The sequence below is a fragment of the Diabrotica virgifera genome, chromosome 1 (genome assembly GCF_917563875.1).
Source record: "Diabrotica virgifera virgifera chromosome 1, PGI_DIABVI_V3a".
NCBI lineage: Eukaryota > Metazoa > Arthropoda > Insecta > Coleoptera > Chrysomelidae > Diabrotica > Diabrotica virgifera.
In genome coordinates this window covers 81,175,728-81,203,684 of record NC_065443.1, presented here as the reverse complement: position 1 = coordinate 81,203,684, position 27,957 = coordinate 81,175,728, and the positions used below count along the sequence as shown (strand labels likewise).

Genomic DNA, 27,957 nt, shown 5'->3' with positions numbered 1-27,957 from the left:
ATGTCTGAATTGCCAATATAAATGAGTGAGATTAAATAAATTATTAGAAGAATTTTTTTGCTTAGCAACAACACTTTAGTTTATTTTAGTAATATTTTGTATTTTGACAACGGCACCCGATTTGGGCGTCGAAACGTTAATAAAATTATTTTTTTCATTTTAATTGTGGCTTATTTCCCATATAAATAATTAATTATTATTATTAGTGTAGGGACTTTCCGGCCACCCTATAGAATCCAACAAACCGGCATATTCATGTTTCGTGAAGAAGGCATTTGAAATTTCAAATGCCTTCACAATACACAGTAAAAGTAGAAGAAGAACTAACCGACCCAATTGAGGCTGGTTATGGGATAAGATAATACCAGTTCCTTCCACTTATAATCCAGGGTAAAATTGAAGGCAAGGGAGAAACATAAGGCAATGGACAGGAATTAACGACATACAATCTCTGATACACATTGCAAGAAACAGAGAGTTAATGGAAAATGTGATCGCTAACATCCATTAGTGAGTTTACATCTGAAGAAGAAGATGGGAGTAGAAGGGAAGAAGAGGGATTCTCTAAGCCCTCTATTGTTCAACCTAATCATGGATTAAATAATAAAAAAGTAAGAACGAGGAAAGGATACCAAATGGGAGAAAAACAACTTAAAATAATCTGTTATGCAGAAGACGAAATACTCAAACTGATGATGATTTACAGTGTATACTTCACCAATTTAATATAAACGCCAGAAATTTAACATGATAATTCCATCAAAACAGAAAACATGCATGGTAATAACAGTAAATGTACTAAGATGTAAATTAGAGCTGGAGGGACAGAGAACACAACAAGTGATCGAGTTTAAATTCTGGACATCAGGCTATTTAGTACGCAAAGATGGAGACAGAAGTGGAAAATCAGATGGTAAGTCACTCTGGGACAGTGCTAGAAGTACACATATACGACAGAGATACAAAGTTGAAAATATAAAGGACTGGGTAAGCGAGAGAAGAGTAGAATCGAAAAATCATACAAGCAAAATGACAATAAATAAACGGTAAAGACGGCTGGAGATGGTTCCCCAATCGGAACACGATTAGCGAGAAGACATCGAAATCGATGGAACAACAATTTACTGAAGGCGCATTGAAAAACAGACAGGGTCATGTCTACAGAAGAGGATATTTCTTTGTGGCATTTATGTAATTTACTATTCTGATTGGGAAATAAGCCACAATTTAAGTTGAAAAATGATTTTATTAACGTTTCGACTTCCATTTCGGAGGTCGTTATCGAAATACTTATATTTACCAATGACGCTTTAGTAACTGCAAATTTAGCATCCAAGGCTCCCTTACTATAAGATTGTGGTTTGCGAATAAAAATTAAACCGACCTAGCTCGGTACTGAGCTTATAAACAATTTGTCCAGGTCATGTCAATACGATAAAGTAAAGGAGTGGTAGACTCTATAAGCAGAATTGAATAAAGGCATCAACTGATTCACGTTTCATCTCTTGATACGATGAATACTAAAATAGAAAATAGCACTCCTTAATGAGCCATTTGAAAACGATTTATTGCGCATAAATCTCATTAATAATCCCATAAACCAACCTTACCGCATTGTCATAAAAATTTTAATTTATTATTTAACCAGCGAACTTTTATCTGATTACTACAAACTCGCGTACGATCAGTTAACTGACAAGGAAGCAAAGCACTTAGGAATGGGATACACGATCTAGATAGCCTTAGAGTACCAGCGGGTGACATTAGAAACACATTAAGCGGTTGTGTCATAACTGATACGATCATATATATAGTAATATAGTAAATATCCTTGTGATAATTTGCATGATAATATTCATAACAAAATACGTGAAAATATGTTAACATTGGAGAATATATTCTAGCTAACTGTATTATGTGAAAACTTGGTTTATGGTGATTTTAAAGAAAATGCTAATAATCAAAAGATTCCTGAGGGACTGAAAATTAATTGCGGAATTGTTGTTTGTGCATATCATAAGAGTTTACATAATTAGTTTCAGTTTAATAATTGGATACTTTTGGAAGATTTAATTTTCACATTTCAGGACTTCTTCTTATAATATAAGAAGTGTAAAGGCCAAAGGTCGTAACCCTCAAAAATTAGAAATAGAGATTTTTGGTTTCTCTGAAAGGCCGACCAGAAATACACCTCCCGGACAAAGGTCGTACTCCACCTATTACTATAAACCTATAAAATATCAGAATAATGTCATTATGTACATTTGGCGGTTTCACAATTTCATCCCAACATTTAGCGTAACCCTCACGGCGTAACCCAGAACAGCTAATATCACATACCGGATAATAATTGGCGTAAGCCTAACTTTTCCTTGGCATCACCTGGTCAAAATTCTTCCACGGTTATAGCAAAAGCATCATTAGATCCGGAAAGTGAGGAAATAAGAATTTGTGTGAAAGGGCACAAGACAAGGCGATCAACCATTACTTCACCTTCACTGGCACCGCTATACAACGAAGAATTAAAATTGGCATCTAAAAAAACTGGGAACCGGAAGGCGAAGAACGCTATAAATTACCGGGATGATAATAATAATAATCTAAAAAATACGAGATTCTAAAGAATTTAATTAAAAATAATGTTATTCCAAATCGGTACCAGGAAGAATATGTCAAAATGAGATCAGACACCTCGGAGCCCGATGAACTTGCTGAAACTAATGAGGAAGACTAATTTTTGTATACAGAGTGGGCCAAAGAAAACAGTCCACCTTGATATTTGGCAGTATTTATTAGATTTTAAGAAAATTACGAAACAGGTCGATTTTTTATCTAAAGGGGACTCATTTTTGCGGTACATACATTTGTCATTTGTCAACCCCCTCCCTTCCACTTTCCCCACACCTTATTTTTAAATAGGGAATAGGGGTCGTGTGTTAGCTCATTTAAAAGGTTATTCAATTCTCTATTCAGTAATTATAAACATTAACATAATTATTCATACAGGCTGTCCAAGAAAAATTGTTTTAATTAAATTAATTAACACAAAAAGAAGAATGTATGTAATTAATTTAATTCAAAATTACTACTACTGCTGTCACAAAACAGAAAAAAATGTTTTTTGATAAGTAAACATTGCTTTTCGCTTAATTTCAATGTTCAAGCTGCCAACCATCTGCCTCTTGGTAGTTTGAATATTGAATTTAAGCGAAAAACAATATTTAATTGTCAAATAAACATTTTTCTTTGTTTTCTGTAGGTAGTAGAATGTATTTTAAGTTAAATAAATTGCATACATTATTCTTTTTGTGCCAATTAATTTATTTCAAAATAATTTTTCTTGAACATCCTGTATAAATAATTATGTCAATGTTAATATTACTGAATAGAGAATTGAATAACCTTTTAAATGAGGTAACACACAAACCCTATTCCCTATTTAAAAATAAGGGGTATGGGGAAATGGAAGGAAGGGGGTTGACAAATGACAGATGTATGTATCGTAAAAATGTGTCTCCCTTAGATCAAAAATCGACCCGTTTCGTAATTTCCTTAAAATCTAATAAATACTGCCAAATATCGAGGTGGACTGTTTTCTTTGGCCCACTCTGTATTTTGTTTAATATTTAATAATTAATTGGTTAATATTAATACATGTAATATAGCATTATTTATGATTACTATTATTTATTATTGTATACCTATCAGATCATTTTACATAACAAATATTACATTACAGTAATAAGTAGGTAATACCAACCAACATAAATAGTCCAGAAAGCCACTGCGCATCCGCTAGGAAAAATATTCTAATTCGGATTTTTTGCACAATCTTACTCAAAAAGGACCCCTCTTAACAAATTTGCATATTGCCAGGACCAAAAGGTGGTCAAAAATTTTTTAAACGTTTTTTTTTGTTTTTTTTTTCTAAAATTATTTTTTTGCATGGAAAAAAGTTTTTTTAGGTTTTTTGGATCATTCCAAACAGAAAAGGTCTTTAGTGACTTTTCTCTAAAAATTATAGTTTTTGACATATAAGCGTTTAAAAATTGAAAAATTGCGAAATCGGCCATTTTTAACCCTCAAAAACTATGTGAAAAACTGAAAATTTGAATGTTGCCAAGGTAGGTAGATATTTTTTAAACATCGATTGATGAAATCCCGAAGAGTTTTTTGCAATACAATATTCAAAACTCCTTTGTTTTTTAATTGCTAATCAAGCGTGCGCGACACTATTTTCCACCGACAGTATGGTGCAAATGAAAGGAATAAATTCGTTATTTCGTAAACCGGCGAGATTAAGGAAAAATCCCGAAACAGGTCGATTTTTATTTTTAAGGTATGATATTGTGGCATATATGGTATACTAGTGACGTCATCCGTCTGGGCGTGATGACGTAATCGATGATTTTTTTAAATGAGAATAGGGGTCGTGTGCTAGCTCATTTGAAAGGCTCTTCAATTCTCTATTCAGTAATGTAAACATTTACATAATTATTTATACAGTGTGTCGTTCTACTTATGTTTTTGTCAAATAATTTAATTTAATAAAAATTTTTTGGACACCCTGTATAAATAATTATGTAAATGTTTATATTACTGAATAGAGAATTGAAGAACCTTTCAAATGAGCTAGCACACGACCCCTATTCTCATTTAAAAAAATCATCGATTACGTCATCACGTCCAGATGGATGACGTCACTAGTATACCATATATGCCACAATATCATAACTTAAAAATAAAAATCGACCTGTTTCGGTATTTTTCCTTAAAGTCGCCAGTTTATGAAATAACGAATTTATTCCTTTCATTTGCACCATACTGTCGGTGGAAAATAGTGCCGCGCACGCTTGATTAGCAATTAAAAAACAAAGGAGTTTTGAATATTGTATTGCAAAAAACTCTTCGGGATTTCATCAATCGATGTTTAAAGAATATGTACCTACCTTGGCAACATTAAAATTTTCAGTTTTTCACTAGTTTTTGAGGGTTAAAAATGCCCAATTTCGCAATTTTTCAATTTTTAATCGCTTATATGTCAAAAACTATCATTTTTAGAGAAAAGTCACTAAAGACCTTTTCTGTTTGGAATGATCCAAAAAACCTAAAAAAACTTTTTTCCATGCAAAAAAATAATTTTAGAAGAAAAACAAAAAAAAAACGTTTAAAAAATTTTTGACCAGCTTTTGGTCCTGGCAACATGCAAATTTGTTAAAAGGAGTCCTTTTTGAGTAAGATTGTGCAAAAAATCCGAATTGGAATATTTTTCCTAGCGGATGCGCAGTGGCTTTCTGGACTAAAAGGGGATTCTGACATTTACAGCGTAACCCTCATCAATAGCCGTACCAAAATATTTAAACAAGCTAGCCAAAAGGCGTAACCCACAAAACATAATATTAAATTATTTTTTCTTGTATTTGTAAGTAATAATATAAATTTTTGTGGTATTTACTTAATTCGGGAGATGAAGTGCTACATGTAAATAGTAAAATAATATTGAAACTAGCTACATAGTACAAGTAATTCAGTTTTTTAAGCCTCCTGTAAAATTCATAAATTGAGGGTTACGCCATTTCGCGTTTACACCGTCAATATGTTCTTATGGTGCCTGTCTCTTACGGATGTTGGACACTAACATGCCTATTTTGACTTTAGGTTATGAAACATTCTTGTTTTCCAGTATCTCCTCTTGCATGCACCGTAACTCGAAGTATGGACCAAAGTAGGTCGTATCGTTGGTCCTTATGCATTATATGGCCCAGGTATTTCAGTTTGCCACGTTTTATGGTTACGACTAGTTCGCGCTCTTTAGCCATTCTGTGTAGAATTTGTTCTTTATTAATTTGGTCTATCCAGGAAATACCTACTCAAGGGCGTGTCTAAATCACCGCATTCCAAATGCTTCGAGTCTCTTCAATGATGGTTCAGTTAAAATTCATGATTCTACTCCATATAGAAGAACGCAGAATATGTAGCATTTTAGTAAACAAACTTTTATTTTCAATTTTGTATCAGGACTGATTTTCTTCATTTTGACAAAAGCTGATCTTGCCTTCTCGTGTGATATAGGTTGTTGGTTAACCAATAATTGTCCCGGTGTTATCCTATTTTTACTTCTTGCCATGTATTTTTGCTTATAACCATTCATGCCAGCCCAAATATTTGATGTTGGTCATTCATCGATATTTGAACATTAAACAAATGCATCCCTATAAAATGATACCAACTGTGGAACTCATGGAAGACGACTTTGGTAGAACATATTTTTGTGATATCATGGCGGCAATGTTAAATCACAATATGATCAAATTAGAACATGTTTTGTTTTCTGATAAGTGTACCTTTTCACTTCACTTTATATACTGGTCCAGCAAACCCATAAGCTCCAGCGAATACTTTCAACAAGATGGAGCACTACCCCATTACCAAATCAATGTTCGACAGTGCCTCAACTGAATATTTCCAAATAGTGGATTCCAAAGGAGGCGAGGGTCGATGGAATGGTCAGCACGATCTCCCGATCTGACGCCATTAGATTTCTTCTTGTGGGGACATGTCAAAAATACTGTGTACAAAACTAAACACCTGAATTAAGAAGACGAATAAATGGTAGAAAAACAACTTAAAATAATCTGCTATGCAGACAATCCAATACTAAACTCTCAAAGTGAACATGATTTACAACGTATGCACACCAATTTAATATAACCGCCAGAAAGTTTGACGCTATGAGATGCAAAGTGGTCTAAACCACAATCCACAATTTTACCAAAACGCTTGTATTACATTATAGTTATCCCTTATTTAAGTATTTTCAGATGCAGAGTGGCTCAAGCAACCAATGAATTTTGGTAGTAAATCTGAAAACAATATTTCCGAAACAAGATATGATGCGCAACTAAAAATACCAATCGACCTATCCGATTTTTTGAACATGCTTCCACATATTTATTTTTGAATTTATTCTATTTAGCTGTTTCACGTATAAAATGCGCTGAATAGTATGTAAAAAACCGAAATACAAATCAAAATATTCTTAAATTTAGAACTTACCTCTTTAAGGATATCGACTTCCTGAGCGTGGGCCTCTCGCAATTCATGGATTGTCCTCAAATGCCACTGTTCCATGGCCGACAGCACCCTTTCACAAATTTGTTGCAATTTTTCCATGTCCTCTTCTTTATGCCGATCCTTACAAGTAGCTAAAGCTCTTCTGTACGCAGTCCTCAGGTTTTCTACTTGAGTCAAGTATTCAGTTCTTAGATATACTGGCCTTTCTTCTTCTAGTAGGTTATATCTGAAAATAGAACGGTAGCTAATATTAAAAAAGGGTAACGAGGGGCAGATAATGACAAAAGACGTTTAAAATTGTTAAACCAGGAAATAAAATTCTTCATTTTGGCCACTCTTCAAAAGCAGTCACTCTCATTAACGTTTAATTTGGAGATTTCGAAATCTCATAATGTTCATCATTAATATCGGCCGTAAGCCTCTTCGACGCTGATGGTCCAACATCTTCATATCCATGCATAGTTGTGAATCTGACTCGGACAATGTTTTAGTATTGCCTAAAAAATCATTTTCAACCATTTTCGCTTGAAGCAATAAAAAAATTGAAAGTCTGTTTTTAGGTATGTGTATAAATATATATATTTCCGGAAATACTTTACTTTACTTAATCAGTAGACCCATTTGTACCTTTCGATGTTGGGCCATTTATAATACAATTCATTAAATTACAATATTTTACAATCTTCTGAATTGTCCTAGCTCTTAACGAACTTTCTCCATTCCTTCCTATTGGATGCTATCTGTGTTGCTTCCTGCCAAGTCTTACCCTTACTCTGCAGTATCTGCGAAATGTCACTGTTCTCCGGAAATAACAACCACAATTATGTTTTAATCTTCTTCATGAGACCTTGGGATTTCCATGGGTACTAAAAGTTACTAACAGTGAAGTACTTCGGCGCATGAGTAAACAAAAAGAATTACTAAAAATAATCAAAGAAAGAAAAATACAATACTTGGGTCATGTGTTGAGAGGTGAAAAATATGAATTACTTCAAATCATATTGGAAAGTAAAGTGCAGGGTAAAAGATCAGTAGGAAGGCGTGAGAACTCGTGGCTGAAAGACCTGAGGGAATTTGACCGCTCATCCGCAGAAATCTTTCGTGCAGTAGTTTCCCAAGCTACAATTGCCATTTGGATCGCCAAACTTTGAAAGAAGACAGAGCAATAAGAATATGAGACCTTGTCAAATGAAGAAGATTACTACGACCAACCTATGCTTGTCCGATCTTAAGGCTGGAGTATTTATAACTTTGACTGCCACTGCCAGCTACTTCGCCATTTTCTAAAGGATCTTTCTGGTTGTCTGGTGTGTATTGGTTTAAAAACTTTTGTTATTCTAGCTGATCTATTACTATACAAAATATGACACGCTGGTTCCTCTACTTCTTCTCTATCTTCCCCATTGTATAATATCCTGGATGTTCTTCTTCTTCAGGTGCCGTGTCCGTATTCAGACGTTGGCCGTCATCATGTTTACAAGTTCCTGAAACCTCTCTCTATCGGCAGCTGCGCGAAATAATTCTTCTACCGTGGAACCACACCATTGTCTAATATTACGCAACCATGAAAGTTTCTTTCGACCAATCCATCTCTTTCCCTCCACTTTTCCTTGTATTTAGATGGTATTTAGGCCCTCTAATTATATGGCCGAAGTATTCTGTTTTTCTCCTCTTTATGATATGAGCAAATGTTCTGAATTCATCATTTGGGGAACATTTTCATTGGAAGTATGCGAAACCCACGATATCTTTAAGATTCGTCGATAGCACCACAATTAGAATGCTTCTAATTTATATAGCGTTGTGATTTTTAACGTCCATGTCTCACAACCATACAATAATAATATAGACCACACGTAACATTTTAGGACCTTCTTGCGAATCTTCATCGACAGGCTTCGTTACATAAAACTGGTTTCCAGGTCATAAAAGCCTTACGTGATATTTCAATCCTGGTTATTATCTCTTCATCACAATCGCAATTTACATTTAACCAACTGTCAAGGTATTTAAAATGGTTTACCCGTTCTATCTCCTCTCCATCAAGAGAAAGCACGCCTTGATTTACATTTATCTTTCCAACTGCCATACACTTTATCTTTGAAATGTTGATTCTTAGGCCTTTCCGATAACTTGCTTAGGCTTTACTAACGTATGGAGATCTAAATTTTCTCCAAGAATGGCTGTGTCGTCAGCATATCTGATATTGTTGATTACTTCTCCGCCCAGTCTTACTCCCTCTTGTCTGTCGTCCAAAGCCTCCCTAACGATTTCTTCAGAGTACAGATTAAAGAGACTGGGTGACAAAACACAACCCTGTCGCACTACACGTTTGATGGATAATTTTTCCGTACGACTATCTCCAAATTGGATAGAAACTACTTGATTGTAATATAAGTATTTTAGCAGTCTTATATCGTAGTGGTCAAGTCCTGCTGCCTGTAGGCAATTGAAAAGTATATCGTGTTGTACTCGGTCAAATACCTTCTCAAAGTCGATGAAACAAACATAAACGTTCTTTCGGAATTCACAGCTTTTTTGTAAAAGAACGCGCATACAAAATAGTACCTCTCTAGTTCCTAGACCATCTCTAAATCCAAATTGCTTATTACCCATTCTATTTTCACACAGAAGGAATACTCGGTTTTGTATAATTCGTAAAAATATCTTAAATGCGAGACTCATCAAACTGATAAGTCTAAAATCGCTGCATTTGGTGGGCCTGCTTTTCAACCTTGGATGTTTCAACCTTTCAAAACCCTGGATGTTCAGAGACCCTTAATTCATTATTTGGTATTCTGTTTCTTAGTGTTTCCATAGTTATTGATCTCAAGGTTATCATTTCTATCGGACATGTTATTATTACAAATAATTTTTATGTGCGTATTTTCTCATATAATCTTATATTCTTATTCGTCCAGACAATCCCGGCGATAAGGTATAAGATGCCCGCCTGCAAAACTAAGATAGGTGCTCATTGGTTTTTTAAATTAGTATTTTGTATAACACTAGAGCATTTAGAACGGCTGTCAACAGGGTCAGCATTGCCATGATAATTTCCAACCTTCGATAGAAGATGGAACTTAAAAAAGAAGATAACACTAGCAAAAAAGCTCATTTTCGCGCCTCCAGTGCATCCCTTTCAGGGCCGTTATAGCTGGCCCTGCGTCCAGCTGAGATCCTTCTTCTAGTATTTTGTCCCTGACTAACTTGAAGTATAGTAAAATAGAATAAATTATTTTCAGAAACAGACGACTTTATAAAAAATCTTAAAATATGTCGATTTTAATTTTTAAATGGTGATTAACTGCTATATACGTGTTACATTACGTCATCAGTATTACCGCAATAGCACACTCAGCGATTTTTTTAAATATAAACCGCGGTCACGGGATACCGCATTTGAAAGGTCTCCTAATCGTCTTTGCAACGATGTATGATTCGAATATTTATTTCTACAGGGTTAACCAAAATTACCTATGTACTTAGTTAAGTATAATGCAAAAGTATGAAGTGAATTCATTATTATTTCAGAAACAGACGACTTTTTAGAAAAATCTTAAAGCACGTCAATTTTAATGATTGAATGACCATCAATTTCCTCGGTAGAATTTTTACTATTTCATTATCCACTAGATCCACTGATCTAGTATTCGCTTGTATTCAAAAATTTCCTAAAAAAAGTTTCCCTATGTGATCAATTATTCCTTCTTATCCGTATTTTACGTGATTATTTGGTATATCATCGGTCTTAGAGCTTCTCCGCTTTTTAATTTACATTTGCGATCCATGATTTCTTCTTTTATGAGTGTTGTTTCCATAAAATTCAGTTTTTTGTGCGTACTTATACAACGATGACGGTTTTCTGATGCGCGAATACGTAACGTATGATTGTCTATGCGCGAAACATGAAAACTCAAAGCTGATTCCGCAAACTTCCAACGATTGACCTTGCGATTTTTTATCGTCATTGCCAACTCCAAATGCACTGGGAATTGTAGATACTTACATCACATGATAAGTCCGTTGGAATCATCGGTATACGCGGGATCAAGACGTCATCTCCTCTGCATTTTCCTTTGGTAGTCGTTGTCTCAATTCATTAGCTTTTTCACAGCGAGCCTCGTTCAATTGCACAGTCGAGGTTGATTGATGTTACAGAGTATAATGACAACCGATCCTACTTTTAACTGTAAATTGTGAGGTAGGAGCTGGGAACTGTCAAACACGAAATTGTTAAACGCGCGAAATTTAAATAATCGGTAAATTTTCTGAAATTTTTTAATTTTTTGTAAAATTTTATTTCCTCAGGAACCTTTTACACAGTATTAGAAAACTTAAAAAAAATGAATGAAATTGGTAAGGTCATTTTCAAGTTAAGGTGTGACAAGGGTAATAGGGATTCATTTGTATCTAATAGAAGATGAAACATAGAGTATGCAGTATGCCATGAATAAAAATCATTCAAAATACTTACTTTTTAAATGAACTGTTTTCATCCATAGCTTTTCTAATATCTTCTAAACTATTTCTCAAATTAACGCACATCTGACAGACGTCACTCCAGGTTCTTAAAGCAACATCTTCACGGTTAACAGGTACATCTAGACATTTCTGTAGGTCCGTCACTCTTGAAGACATCTCATTTAAATAAACAAGAATCTCCTCAAGTTCCGGTTGACTTAACATAGCATAACAATCTTGACTAAATTTGTCTACCATACAATTGAATTCGACTTCTAAACTTTGGTTTATCTGTACTAGGGATTGGTCTTCGATGAGAGACCAATATTTTTCGTTTTCTATCCAACAACCGAGGGTATTTCTCGAGTCGTTGTAGTCTTCAGGGATATACTGACCACTGAGCACTGCTATTCTAGCATCTATGAGTGATTTGTGAGCTATAATTTCGGCATAATCGTGAAGCATCGTGGTAGAAGTTCGAGTATTTCGTACTGATTCAACCCTACACCTAAAATATAGTTTAAATTAAATGTGGTATTAGTGCTACACTCTAGAAATTCTAAAACTTAGTTAAATTAACAATAAAATTTGTTGATTATAACCATCGATAAAAAGGAGTTAAATATGTTAAAAATACAGAAAACATATTTTACAGTTGAGTCCGGGAATCTTTACCCGTGCGTCATAATTTAAAGCATACGAAATAAGTCGATGATAAGTCGGAAACTGAAATTTACTAAACGCAAAAGCAAGTGACAGTAAGTGACTTGCTGTTGCGTTTAGTAAATTTCAATTTCCGACTTATCATCGACTTATTTCGTATGCTTTAAATGATGACGCACGGGTAAAGATTCGCGGACTCAAACAATTAGGCGTGCACGTCATAGATTTAATGACATCATAACCCAATGGTACAAACTTGACGGCAAACAAATTCAACACATTTTTCCTCATATAGTAGTTTCTATCGATACTGTCAAGTTTAGTAGGAAAGCGCTGTTGCCAAATTAAAAACATATATTTATTTACCACAGCAGCTACCGGCTATAAGTACCTACTGTTTCTCTTTGTCTTTAAAAGTATGAAACAAAGATAACTGTCTGTAAGATGTCAAACTCATGTTGTCCTTTAGAAGGTTATGTACGATTTTTGTTTATAGATGTGAAGTTAGTTAAAACATAAAGTGTCCTATGAAACTGACACACTAAATTCTGTTACTTTAGTTTCTCGATTTGATTTTGATTGAAATTATTGGATATTTTATATTGAATTATATTAAAACAATAATATACAGGGTTGCGAGAAAGTCTGACAACACGTTATTTTCTCGGAAACCGCTACAACGATTTTTATAGATTTTGGTGGGTAAGGATCTTTTAATGCGGCCGATATTATAGTGGTAACTACATTGTCAAATCTTCCGTTTTTTTTTTTTGGAAATCTAATGAACTTTCTTATTTCAAATGGAACACCCTGTATAGTTTTAAGTTTCGGAATCCTTAAGGGATACTCATTATTATTCATATAATATTCCATATACCTAAATGCCATAATTTCGGAGTTATTGCTGCATTTATTAAAAAAAGAATTTTAAACAATTTATAAAAATCAATTTTTTCGGCCCGAATGGACATTATTTTAGGTTCTTTGAATCAATGGGAATAAACAATGTTTTTTGTAATTTTTTCTAAAGTTAATGGTTTTCGAGTTATAAACAATTTAAAACTGAAAAAAAAACGGAAAATTGCGATTTTCAAGGTACAAAAACACAAGTAAAACAAAATAATTTCTGAAATTACAAAATACCTTAATTCAAGATCAAAACTTCTATCAGATACCTATAAAAATTTTTGGAACGTTTTATTCTAACATATTGTTTTCTAATTATTAATGAAGCGCATATGAGAGAACGGGCGATCGGGCTACATTAACCACTAAAAAATAATACTTTAAAATGAAACAAGAGCAAATTGCTTATCGGTAACTGATAAAATAAGGCTTGAGCTTGACTTTAGGCACTTCGTATTTTTAAAAATAATATTTTTTGCTTGTGTTTTTTAACCTAGAAAATCGTCATTTTTCGATTTTTTTTCAGTTTTAAATTGTTTATAACCCGGAAACGATTACCTTTAGAGGAAAATTACAAAAGACCTTTTTTGTTCACAATGATCCAAGAAACCTAAAATAATGTCTACCCGGGCCGAAAAAATTGATTTTTATAAATTGTTTAAAATTGTTTTATAAATGTAGCAATAACTCCGAAATTATGGCATTTAGGTATAGGGAATATCATACGAAAAATAATCAGTATTCCTTATAAATTCAAAAATGCAAAAAATATACAGGGTGTTCCATTTCAAATCAGAAAGTTCATTAGATTTCCAGAAAACGGAAGATTTGACAACAATGTAATTACCACTATAATATCGGCCGTATTAAAAGACCCTCACCCACCAAAATCCATAAAAATCTTTCTAGCGGTTTCCGAGAAATTACCGTGTTGCCAGACTTTTTCTCGCAACCCTGTATCTGTATTTCGTATCCCAGATTATAATTTGAAAACAATAATTTTACATTATATTTAAATATTATGTCAGACCCTCAGTTACCATTTATAATCTCACCAAATATAATAATGGCGTCATATAAACTCATCACTAACTGTAGCCAATGAAAATGCTCGCTGTAATAGACATGGAATGTCAAAAAAATCTGATTATTCCCTATATATTTTTTCAAATTTAGAATATGGCAACAAGGGGAAAATTACGTGCAACCCTTATTGTTTGACTCTATTGTTTGACTAAGATAAGGTTTACAGTAAGGTAATAAATAACTTACCTCCAATTCTGCTTGAGCAATTTATTTAAACTATTCTGGTACATCTCCGTCAGCTCTGTGATGCTTTTGTTAACCTCTTCAAATAAACAATCTCCAACAGAATCGGACCACAATTCTAATGCAGCTCTTTCAGAAGCGAAAAAGCTGAAGAAAAACGCATGATCTGCATCCAGATTCGATTGGTAGACCTGTGCTGCTCTCAAGAGTACGTGGTGGATTTCGGAACGAATAAGTTCGGCGGTAACGACATCTCTGGCTGTTTTGCTGAACTCGTCCGTAACGGATTCTATCCTACAGGACTGATCCGACGATAAACAGATAGTTTCTACAGCTAAGGTTTCTGCTAGTTGTGGTAACTTATCGGTTTTGTAAGCACTAAGAAGAGCATCTAAATTTCGTTTTTCATCACAGAGTAGGTTAATGGATGAGCCTTTGGTCTTTATAAAATTTTTAAAAGATTTAAATCCGTGAGCAGCTGAAACCAGACACTTCGCCAATATTTTTGACAGGTATTCGGCACTTGTTTTACAGGTCGGTTGCTTATCACTTGAGCCGTTAATTCTATTCTCTAGAGCTATAATCAGGTAGGCGGTTTCTTTTATTTCTTTATTGATAAGACGTTCACATATTGCTTCTCCGGTTACTGGTGAAAGGAGAGCTTCTTGTATTCTACTAATTAATATATTCTCGTAAGCTACTTTTTCTGCTAGAATTTGTAGTCGAGCAATACTGTTCCAGTTATTGTTCTCCTGAAAAATAATAAAATAGATATAATATACAGTTTTATAAAAATGAACCGCAAACTTTTTAAAGTAGGTATTTTGAAAAAGTCATCTGAACACCGCGTACCTATATACGATCAATTGTAAATATTTCATTAGAAAAGGGATGGTAATCACTTGGAGAAGATGGTATAGTCCTAGAACAAATCAAAGAAGGAGGAGAAACATTAATAAATGTGTTGAAAAAGATGTTCAATGTTGGTTTGACAAGAAGCGTAAACTCCCAATGGCATAATAAGCATAATGCACAAAAAGGTGACATTTCAGACCTAAAGAACTACAGAGCTATTAGTTTGCTCTCCCATTCATACAAAATATTTATGAAGATAATAACAACACGGCTTGTGAGCAAACTGGACAGTTACCAACCTGGCGAACAGGCTGAGTTCCGCTCCAGACACGGAACAAATAATCATCTACAAAATATTAAAACGCTAATAAAAAAGTGCACTGAGTACAACAAGCCCACCTTTCTTATATTCGTAGACACGTAGACTATTAAAATGCGTTCGATACTATAGATATAATTCATCATAAAAGGTTTCAAGCATTGGCTGACTGCCGCATTGACTACCGATATACATATTGCCTTGATTAAGAGTATCTAAGAAACTGGAAGAAGAATAGGCAAAGAGAAGGAAGTTGAACTTACAATTAAAGAAAGAAAGCTATAGTATCTCGGACATGTGATGCGAGGCGAGAAGTATGGCATCCTGCGACTCATAATGCAAGGAAGAAGACAAATTTCATTGCTGAAGAACCTGACAGAATGGTTTGGATGCAGCTCAAAACAACTATTTAGAGCTACTGCCTCAAAAATTAAAATAGTGTGACGAATTACCGACAGCAAATAACAGGTTCCGTCTCGACAGCTCGTTACGTATGGAGACATCTGGAAGGATGACTCATCAGACGAGCGAGGAAAAGATTTCTCGAGAAAGATCGCCTACACATTACTAAAGTTGGGCGGTTCCGTTTTTCTGGAACGTTTAAGAACATGGCTTCTATTTTTGTATTCAATATAAATAAGGATGGAATTTTTAGGAGTAGTTAGTCTGTAAAATAAATTTGTCTGTAACTTGTATAAATAAATTCGTATAAACGAACCGAAAGTATTATTTCGAATTTGGTATTCTGAAGACGAAGAAGAAGAAGAAACTGGAACAAGCTGTGTCCGACTTGATGAAGATACTAAAAAGTTCCGAATAGAACGTGGAATTAATCTTCCTGAAATTATTTACAGCTGTACTCGAATATATGTTCAAGCAAATGGAACGAGAGGACATGGGAATTAATATAAATGGGGAGGATGAGAACCAACTAAGATTTGCCGATGACATCGTTTTAATATCTTATAGAGTTGATAAAAACAAAAATGCTGGAAACGCTCTATGAAGAGTCAAAAACAATTGGTCTTAAAATTAACACCTCAAAGACATAATTTATGATTATGACCAACCTTGTAGTGCGCGATAAAATTCAAATTGAAAGCCATAGCATCGAGCAAGTAATAGCTTACAAATATCGAGTGCATGAGATTCGCTTATAGACAATTCAGCGGTAAAAAACTGTAAAACGGTGGAATTTTGAGAATCAACACCGATTTTAATGAAACTTTGGATTTAAGCTCTATTGACACTCTTCTTCAAAATCTACCCTATGCTGAACTGCGCTTTTGCCCTGGGGGGAAACCATCTAAGGGATGAAAATGTTTTAATCAAAATAACTATGGAAATAGATAGAGTGACCAATTCTGAGTAAATTTTGTTCTATAAAATTTGTTTGCAAAATTGACACTTTTTAAGTTATTTATGAATGAAACTATGCATTTTTCGTTGAAAAACTCATGTTTTATAACAGTTTTTCATGAATAACTTAAAAAAAAATTAATTTTATAGAAAAAATCAATAAGAACAAAATTGTGGCTAATAAAAAAAAACAAAGAGATTCGCGTCGGATAGAACCTAGGTAAACACAATAACGACTGAGTTATTCCTCTTTAAAGGATGGTTATTTTCGAAGAACCTCGAAATTGAGAACCTTCAATCTCAAATAACTCGAATGTGGTGCAATTTTTTGGGAAAACTTAAGAGACATCTTTAAAAGTTCATTAAAAAATCTTTCAAATAAGCTCTGACAAAACTTTTTTACATAAGAACTGACTGACTGATGACGAAAATAAAGTCGCTCTCTGCTTTTTTCTTTTTGAAATGTAAAAATTAAACCCTCGTCGTTACAATCCTAATAGAAATGGATAGCTTCCCACTTGAAATTAACTTTATTTAGGTACAACTGATTCGATCCATGTGATTTGACCGGTTTAGAATGCTTAGTTTAGAGTTTAGAAAAAATAGTTGATTAAATCGAAAATGACATTATTATAATAAAAAAAAAGTTATAATTAAAAAAAAGTGCATTTCTAAAAGTATTCATGATACAAAAACAAAAAAAATCAAAATTTTCAGTAAAAGAAATTCTACAATTAATATATGAAACATTTTTTTATATTATGAATACTTTTAGATTTATTTAAGAAAAATGCACTTCTTTCAAAAATTTTAAAAATGTCATTTTCGTTTTAATCAACTACTTTTTCTAAACTAAGCATTCCAAACCGGTCAAATCACATGGATCGTATCAATTATACCTAAATAAAGTTAATTTTAAGTGGGACGCTATTCATTTCTATTAGGATTGTAACGACGAGGGTTTAATTTTTACAAAAATCAATGGAAAAATTCCAATAGTTGGCTGTATACCATAGTTTAAAAAAACTTATGCAGAAGTAAAAACTTCCAAGTTGTATACTGGTATAAAATCGTTTATTAAAAACTTCATAAAAAGTCGTGCAAAACGTTTTCGTTCTGATTCAGAACATCTTCAGTGCATTCTGCTAAGTAGTTGAAACTAGCACTAGCGAGTTGGTCTGTGCCCATTGAACTGGCAAGTACCTAGTTACTTTTTCGAGCAGGGAAGCATGTTGCCCTTTAAGCATGTACTGATTTTAAGCTTTTAACATCGACTGGTATTCATCATATTTTTATTAAATCTAACATGTAAACCATATATTATGATGTCACCACTTTAATTAGTGTGCTAGTTTCAACTACTTAGCAGAATGCACTGAAGATGTTCTGAATTAGAACGAAAACGTTTTGCACGACATTTTATGAAGTTTTTAATACACGATTTTATACCAGTATACAACTTGAAGTTTTTACTTCTGTTGTTTTAATTTTTTTAATTTTTACATTTCAAAAAGAAAAAAGTAGAGAGCGACATTATTTTCGTCATCAGTCAGTCAGTTGTTAGGCAAAAAAGTTTTGTCAGAGCTTATTTGATAGGTTTTTTAATGAGCTTTAAAAGATGCCTCTTAAGTTTTCCCAAAACATTGCACCACATACGAGTTATTTGAGATTAAATGTTCTCCATTTCGATGTTCTTCGAAAATAACCATCCTTTAAAGAGCAATAACTCAGTCGTTATTGGGTTTACATAGGTCTTTCAGACTCGAATCTGTTTGTTTTTTTATTAGCTACAATTTTGTTCTTATTGATTTTTTCTATAAAATTACTTTTTTTTTAATTATTCATGAAAAACGGTTATAAAACGTGAGTTTTTTCAATGAAAAATGCATAGTTTCAATCGCAAATAACTTAAAAGTGTCAATTTTGCAAAAAAAATTTATAGAACAAAATTTACTCAGAATTGGTCACTCTATCGATTTCCATAGTTACTTTTGATTAAAACATTTTCATCCCCTAGATGAGGTTGTTTTCACCCCCAGGGCAAAAGCGCAGGTCGTCATATGGTAGATTTTGACAAAGGTTATAATTACTACCTAAATCCAATTTTCAAGGAAATCGATATTGGTTCTCAAAATTCCACGAGAAAATGACTGTTGATTGGACTATTATGCCGAGACAATCAGGCAACTGAAATACAAAGAAGCCTTTGGTAGATTGAACAACATTTTCAAGTTTAATATTCCAGTTTGTTTAAAAATAAATATTTTTAACCAATGTTATTTACTAGTTCTTACATATAGTGTAGAACACTAACTCTGAGAATAAATAAATAAATAAAACAAGAGATACACAACACGCTATGGAAAGATCAATGTTAGTAAATTCAAATATTCTGGAATGCTCAAGATAGAAATATGTGAAAAGTTTTAAGGGATGCTAAGTACTACGTTCAGCAGTGGACACATATAGGCTAATTGATGATAGACGTGTGTGCGTGCCTTTGTGTTATGATTTTCTGAGACTACACCATATAGTCGAACACAGTTGACATTTAATAGCACTTGGCATGTGACCTAATTTGAAATTATAATACTAAATGGCGCCCCTTATCCATTACGTTCTGAAACGTCTTAAAAACTGTAAACATGTGCCTTCATAAGTTATCCATACATTTATTAGGAGATCTTGGATAAGGAGCACTGTATCACAAACAAGTACTTAGTAGTAAAAGTTATACAACAATACATAAAATGCAACTTACTTGTAACAGTCTTTTCTTCTCTGCCAAATTCGTTAATTTACTTAGTAATAAATTCTGCAATTGCTTCACCACAGCTCCTGCAGAGGTATTGATCACCTCAATTTCTCCGGTACTGATAGAGCAATCCCTCCTGTTCAAAATATCAAGAAGCTCATTTAAACAGTTCTCTATTGAGATAAGTTTATCTAAGCTAGGCGACGAGGATCTCTTCTTGTTGCTCTTTAACATATATATGCTGTTTAAACATTCGTTTACTTTGAGTTTTGCAGTCGAGAGTAAAAAATCTATATCTAAATTTTTGCTTTCGCTTACTGCATCTTTTGGTTTGGTCAGATCCGATATACTTCCCTGTGGCGTATTTAAAGACTCGTTTGAAGCGTCTACATTGGTGACTTTGGATTCCAATGAGCTTAAACGCATAAGTAGTTTCATTGGTTCTGAAGAGGTAGCACTATCTAAGCTCTTTCTTCTTAATCGTCTTAGAGATTTGTCGTCTATCGGTGAACTTCGATCGTTGCTTCGATCTCGTTTGTACCTCCGACGCGTCTTTCCTCGTTCCAGCGCTAAAATTTTCGCTTCCAATTCTGTCACTTTATCTTCGACTTCTTTGTTAATGGAAAAACTTTCGCGACCTAAAAATACATAATTATTTGTGATTAGTTATTTACAAAAATTGTAAAAATCACATTAATTAACAATAAAATACCGGAAGAATGGAGAACGAACGAACTAATTCTACTATTCAAAAAAGAAGATAAGAAACAGCCAGAAAAATACAGAGGTATAAACTTATTAAATACTACCCTCAAACTTACAATTAAAATTTTATATGAATACATCTTTTAATACATCTTTTAATACATCTTTCTCTGTTTCACAACACATCTGCCTTCAGGATCCATTCCATTTCACTATGTTTTGACCTACGAAGCATGTCCGCTTGCCCAGTCCCTACCTAGCTATCCTATTGGCATAAGTTGGACGTATAAACATGTTATCGATGAACTCTCAAAGCATCCCTTGTAACGGCATCATTTAACTACTTGTAACGCCGACCTGATGATGATCTGAATAGTGTAGAGATCGAAACCGGTCGTCAAAGTATTAAATGATTGTAAGTCTGTGTTTCTTTACTTCATTTAATATGGACTCACATATGCAACCCATTCAATATTTTTAAAATTTTATAATAACTAATGAATCAGAGGAAACGTTTCGCAGATGAACAACAGGTTTCGTACTGGAAGATTATCTACAGATGCAAATTACTGAGAAATTACTCGAGTATAATCGACCAGCATTTGAGATAGGGAAACTCACTGAGCCCTAGTTAAGCTATTATTATTTCGATTCTTAGCCTTAAGTACTATTTTGCCCAGACGGCAACCCTGTAAGCTCTGCTCAAAATTAGGGTTGATAGTTTTTATGTAAACACGTATGTTCCCATATGCGAAAGAACGCCTATCATTTATTTGTTCCACCCATTTACCATTATATCTACGATTATTAACTATCAATTTAATTCAGCAATTTTAAACAATAGGGCTTTTCATTCACAGTCATTTGTTTCGAGCTTCTGTCATGTGTCACATAATATTAATATATCTACGTCATACGTTATTGATAAAAATCAATGATACAAACCAAAGACGTATGATGTAGATATATTAATATTATGTGGCACATGACAGAAGCTCGAAACAAATGACAATCGATGAAAAGCCCTATACCAGGCGAATACCATTTGCCTACAGGATCGAAGACAAGTACGTCACCTGTCAATTAGTAAAACCAACGAATATAGACGCAAGTAGAAGAAAAGTTTAAATGGGACAAATGGTCACGTTTATTTGCCACCTCAAAATACCCATGTAGAGAACGAGTGCATAAATTCAAACCAACTCAAACCATGGCCAACGGCGCGAGAGCGTAAACTATTATTAGGCTTGGGGGAAGTGGGAAAGGAATACGAACGGAGCAATTTAACTTTGCATCCAGATCAAAAAAAATTTCGATGCCATTGATTTGCAAACTGTTTTTCACAATAAAATCTTTATTTTTAATATATTAAATTGTTACATTTATAATTTAAAAACTTAAAAAGGTATGAAAACTTCAATATTAAAAGTATTTAATTTTTTGTTGCATATAAATAAAATTTTATACCTTTGAATTAAAAATGATTTTGTTCCAACACAACGAAAAATTTGTTATAATTTATTCCTGCCCAAAAAAATTATCCACGGAACTTTTTTAAAAAATTTCAAAATACACTCGACCAAAAATTTCAACTTTGTCAAGACTTTTTGGTTAAACTTTTTAGAACATTTTCGAAATTATTTCATTGAATAATTGTCCTGTTCAAAAAAGTATTCAATGAAACTTTTTACCAAATTTTGAAATTTTCTATTTCGCCTAAACTCTTCATCGATAATTTTTTAATAACAACTAAAATCATTTCTGAAGTATGTTTGAAATTAATGTTTTACAGTGACTTATCATGAATACTTTGTGTGAAAGTTTACATGCTGTATGGGTACTATGTTCTTTTAAAATAACAAATAAGAAATACGAGTAATAACAGTAATTATTACAATATATTCTTTAATTCAACTATACTTAATTGAATATAAACTGATGACATTAATTAATTAAAATTAAAATAAATTTTATGCACAGCTGTGCTCGCAGATTTAATTTTAGTAAGAAGTGTTTATACTTATGGATTTTTAAAATTTGAAAATCCAAAATAATACTTTATAATTTCGAATTTTCAAATTGTAAAACACAATTCTTTATTCTTTAGTGTATGTGCTAAAAAGTATTTCTACCGTAATAACGAGATCGGGAATTGTTTTTTCATCGTAACACCTTGGAATTTTTTTGCAACTTCTCTCCCAGTGACTGACTTTTAATTAATTTTATTAATATTTTATAAGAGGAGAGTTCTTTTGGTTTGTTTCCTGGCCTTGGTTTGGAACCTTTAGTTTTAATTATATTATTATTATTTGTAGATTTATACACATTTAAATTGAAAATTTGAATAACAATATTGTTTATGTAGTTCTAAAAAATTCAGTAATTAAAAGTAAAAATATTTTATTTTTTACAAAAAAATTAGGTGCATCAGTAGTTTTTGATATCTAATTTTATAATATCCAAAGATTTAAGGGATTTAAGGCAAGTATTGTATGCACACGACCACATTGCATTTAGGTAAGAAAATAAGTATCAAGTATCTAAAGAAAGTTGCTCCACTCTTCCATATTTTAGAAGGAGGCTTGTTGACGAGGGATGTTGCGGCCGTGGTGGCGACGAGATCGCGCAAGCTCCGTAGTCGTTGTCACGTGGTTATTCCGCCATAGCTTCAACCAAATACATTAGACTGTAATACATACAACTCTTGACATTTCCCATTAATTTTGCGGAAGCAAACAATATAGCGCCATCTAGTGGTCTGCGTTGATAACCACAAACTATACATTTAAAAGAAAGGTAATTTTTATACGATTAAATAAAAATACAAATTTAGTTGTGAGCTATTTTCTTTAATTTAATATTGTTAGTTTTTAATTTACATAATGTTTGCTTTTTACTATCGTTAATTTTATTTACATAAGCTTTTATTAAAAGATTTAACTATTTATCTATAAAAGTTTTGTGACAATTTGTACATACATTTTGGAGAGTTTCTTGTAAGTAACATCTTAATTTTAATTTATATTTAACGTTTTCAACACTCTCTTGTGTATAATTTTGAAATTACCTTTTAAATATAATCAATAATTTTATCTGCAGCTCCCTTTATAAGTTATACCTAAATTTCACACTATCAGGTGTATTTCCCTAATAATAGAAAATATATTTAGCCCTAATAATAGAAAATAAATTTTCTATACAGTCTTGGATTAGCCTTCTTGTCAAAAGAAATTGCAGCTAAACACCCTCTCATCGGGGAGAATGGGGGCAAAGTAATATATTTATTATTAGTTAATTTTGTTGTCATCCTAGGTATTTGCTGATAATCCATTTTACAGAACCTATATTATAAGACATTTCGTGTAAAAGTACAAACACAATTTAGAAAAATTAGCTCGTTATCCAAAAATTAATAAAATTAAATTAAAATTGAATGTTTACGTCAAATTTTACGTTGTCAAATCGTAGTTCAACTCAAGCCGACAGAGGCGCTAGTGGCAACGTGCTTCCAGATTTCTGTGGGAGTTGGATGTATTACACTCTAATGTATTTGCTTCAACTCAGTGGGAACACAAATCCTATGCTGAAAAGTTACATGAGAGAAATCTTCTACTTGCGTCTATATTCGTTGGTAAAACAAAGCGCCAATTAATAAACAACCTACAAGGTATAACAATTTATTTGAAAACAATTTCCACAGTGGAAATTAAAAACTCAAAAATAAACGTAAAGTGTAATTTTTATTACTATCAACTGTGGTTTACCTTAACATCCTACATAAATAGGTACAATTTTTAACTTGAACATGCTACAAGAACAATTTTAGAACCTTCAGTAAGAAAATAAATTATTGCCAACATAAAATTGTTTACACTTGTTAAAAGGAAAGATTCAAAATTTTATGAACTTACCTTTAAGTGACAGTGACCTTCTTTTTTCTTTAGCCTCTGTTTTCGATTTAGTTTTGAGCTGTTTCTCCGTAGTTACTAGCTTCGTCGTAAGATGGTCTAGCCTTTGTACCAAGAGTTTGACTTCAGCTTCGTGCTCTTGTTGTTGTACTTCCACCGAATCCATTAATCGATTATTTGACACCTCTAATCTATCACAGTTCTCGTCGCTTTCTCTCAAAGCTCTCTTCATCGCCCGAATTTCCAATATTGCCCTTTCGAAGCGACTTTTCAAATCGAGACAATATTCTTTAAGTTCGTTTTGGTTCAGTTCGTCTATGTCTAGGTCTAAGTTGATATTAGTCAGTTCCGATATAGAGTCAGTTTTAAAGTTCTTTGACTTAAATCTGCCTTCTAGTTCTTGGATTCTCAAAAATAATTTCGTATTTTCTTCCTTTTCTTCACTTAACCTTTCGTTTGAGGTGATCAACTCGTCCCTTAGATTTACTATCATGCGTTGTTTATTTTGTAAATCTCTTGAAAGTAGATTACACTTTTCTTCGTGCATCTTTGCCGTCTCTTCTGTTTCAGATAGTCGTCTTTGTAATACTCTTTGCTCTTTCAAGAAATTTATTTCGATTTGTGAGTTTCTTTGGTTTAATTCTATTTCGGTTTTTTCCATGTTTGATAGCATCTCCTTGGCTTTTTTCTCTCGAATTGCTGCATCCGATTGCAATTTCTTCAACCTGAAATACAATAAATAATATAAATATTGCATCGGTAGACATAATTAACAGTAATATATTTCTAATAAGTCAGGAAATTTCTAAACCCAGGTGCTCCGATGAGGAAACGGTTATTCCGAAATACGTATAAGTACATAGTAGAGGCTTTGAACTGTAATCAAATCTGAACCATCTTTTCGTTTCTTTTAGTTTATACTTTATTCACCTTTGGTGGATATTAAATGAAATAGTTCGCTAAATTGTTATCACGGTGAATGACAGGACGTGAAATGCAATTTAGACTTCCTTGTCGAGTATTTCGCCACTCTGTTATGCTATATTTTTCCAACTTAAAAAGCTCAGAGGATAAATGATTTCGAATTTTATTTCCTGACTTATTAGACTTTTGATTCATAGATGGTGCTAGTAGCATCTTTGGTAATTATTTTGATAATTACCCGGAAAGGATGAAAGGAATTGATTTCAGTTCAGTGCCTCTACCCAGGTGCTCCGATGAGGAAACGGTTATTCCGAAATACGTATAAGCACATAGTAGAGGCTCTGTAGTGTAATTAAATCTGAACCAGCTTTACTTTTCTTTTAGTAATATATTTGTTGAACTCAATTTCAACACTTTGACCACATCATTTGTACTCATTAAAGGCTATAGCGGGATAAGATGGTCAAAAATGCCCCCGCACCGATCAGCCCAGCTACTTATGTTTTCGATAAAGGATATAAAAGTATGCTCTCATGCAAATTTTTAGCTACCCAGAGGTCCTAAAACCTCTTAAATCGAGAAAAGAAGAATTTTTAGGTTTTATTTTTTTGTGAGCGCAATTTTAACTTACAAAATCTGAAAAAATTCAAGAGTATGTATATTTTGCATACAAAACAGCCTGATTTTTTTCAGATTTTTGTAATAAAAAATGAGCCCAGGAAAAATTTTTGAAATTTAAAAAAAAATTTTAGGTTATGTAAATATGATTTGGCCAACTTTTAAATAGTATTTTTTGTGTATTTTTTGTCGTTCTTTTGAATGGCAGAGGCAGAATTTTTAATATCTGAGCGGAAAAAACGAAAAAATTGAAAAAACCGTTTTTGGCTGTCTCGAGATGCATCTCGGGACAGCCAATTTTAGGATTTAGGATCCTGACTACAACAACTGAAAAAACACTAAAACTGTGAATTTTGTCATAAAATTTGGTGTGTGGGCTAATAATAATATTTGGAAAAAAATTTTTTTTTTCGATATCTCTAACGCGAAGCATATCGAAAACTCACCCAGTTTGTGGATTCACAGTAGATTGCGTTTAAAATTTAAATTTCAGTTGAGTATTTTAAAAATTGTGAACCATCAACCTGTATGACTGGGCCAAATTTCAAATCTGTATATATTTTGATAGCCGAAATATAGGTGTGTCTTCATCTTAAATGCGACATACTGTATATTATATATTATATATATAATCGGTTCATAACGTTCTACGACGTCTTCCGATTCCCAATCGCCATTGCTCTCGATCGTAGCACATGTCTTCGTTCAAGCCTCTTTCTCCGATTTCCCTATGGATTCCTTCTATCCAGCTTTTCCTAGGTCTTCCTCTCTTCCGCCGTCCTTTTGGTGCCCATCGTAGCACTTGCTTGGGTAATCTGTCTTCTTCCATACGTTGTACGTGGCCAAACCATCTTAGTTGCTTTGTTTTTATATCGTCCATTATTGTATGCTTTACATCCATTATCTCCAATATTCTTGTATTTCTGATTTTTTGTATTCTTGATATACCAGCAGATCTTCTCCAGAAGTCCATTTCAGTTGTTCTGAGCATATTTTCGGATTTTTCTTTAAGTGGCCAAACTTCGCTGCTGTATGTTATAATGCTCTTAACAATGCTGTTATAGATGTTACGTTTATTTTCTTTGGAGATACTTTGGTCCCATAGGATTTTGTTCAATAATGCGATAGCTTTCCTTCCTTGTGTGCACCTTTCTTGGATATTCTTGTCCAACGTTCCATCTTGTGTAATTGTAAGACCCAAGTATTTATATTCCTGACAGTGATTAATAGTTATTTCATTTTCCTGTATATTATCAATTTGATAATTTATTGCAACTAATATAGTCGTATTTTTTATACCTTGATTCAAAATATACATTCGAAATACTGACCAATTTACTAATTTTATCATAAAAAGTTCAAATTGATTGCATTGAAGTATTGAACCAATTAATGCGTATTAATATAAATATTATTATTATAGTATGTAATTATAATATACAGAGTGAGTGTTATGTATAAAAACCCTCAATTATCTCGGAAACGTCTTGCACGATTTTTATAAGTTTTGATGGGTAGGGGTTTTCTAATGCAGCCGATATTATAGTGATAATTACATTGTTGTCAGATCTTCCGTTTTTTCTGGAAATCTAATGAACTTTCTTATTTCAAATGGAACACCCTGTATGTCTTTTGCGTTTTGAAGTCCTTAAGAAATACCGATTATTTTTCATGTTATATTTTCATATTATAGACCCAAAAAAGGTCTTTTGTAATTTTTCTCTAATGTTAATGGTTTTCGAGCTCTAAACAATTTAAAACTGAAAAAAATCGAATACTGACGATTTTCAAGGTTCAAAAATTGTGTTTTTGAACCTTGAAAATAAAAAATATTATTTTTGAAACTGCTGAGTACCCAAATTCAAGCTAAGCCCTTCTTCTAGGCGCTCGATATAAACTTTTTTTGGCCCGTTTTATTCTAAAACATTGCTTTTTAATAATTGTTAGTGAAGCGCATATGAGAGGACGGGCGATCGGGCTGCATTAACAACTAAAAAACAATATTTTAGAATAAAACAAGCTTAAATTACTTATTGGTAACTGATAAAATAAGGCTTGAACTTGAATTTGTATACTGGGTAGAAACAAAAATAATATTTTTGATTTGTATTTTTGAACCTTGAAAATCGTCATTATTC

General features: G+C 33.0%; 1 protein-coding gene across 1 annotated transcript in view; it reads right to left on the bottom strand.

The window, feature by feature from the left end:
- LOC114332680 (protein outspread) overlaps window positions 1–27,957 on the bottom strand; it is an 889,498-nt gene that overhangs the window by 12,762 nt on the left and 848,779 nt on the right. The window contains exons 8-12 of the mRNA XM_050657294.1: window positions 24,281–25,002; window positions 19,671–20,302; window positions 14,380–15,128; window positions 11,552–12,046; window positions 7,057–7,300 (exon numbers count right to left, since the gene is read on the bottom strand). Of these exons, the coding sequence (XP_050513251.1) occupies window positions 7,057–7,300; window positions 11,552–12,046; window positions 14,380–15,128; window positions 19,671–20,302; window positions 24,281–25,002 (2,842 nt within the window). The remainder of the gene's footprint in view (window positions 1–7,056; window positions 7,301–11,551; window positions 12,047–14,379; window positions 15,129–19,670; window positions 20,303–24,280; window positions 25,003–27,957) is intronic.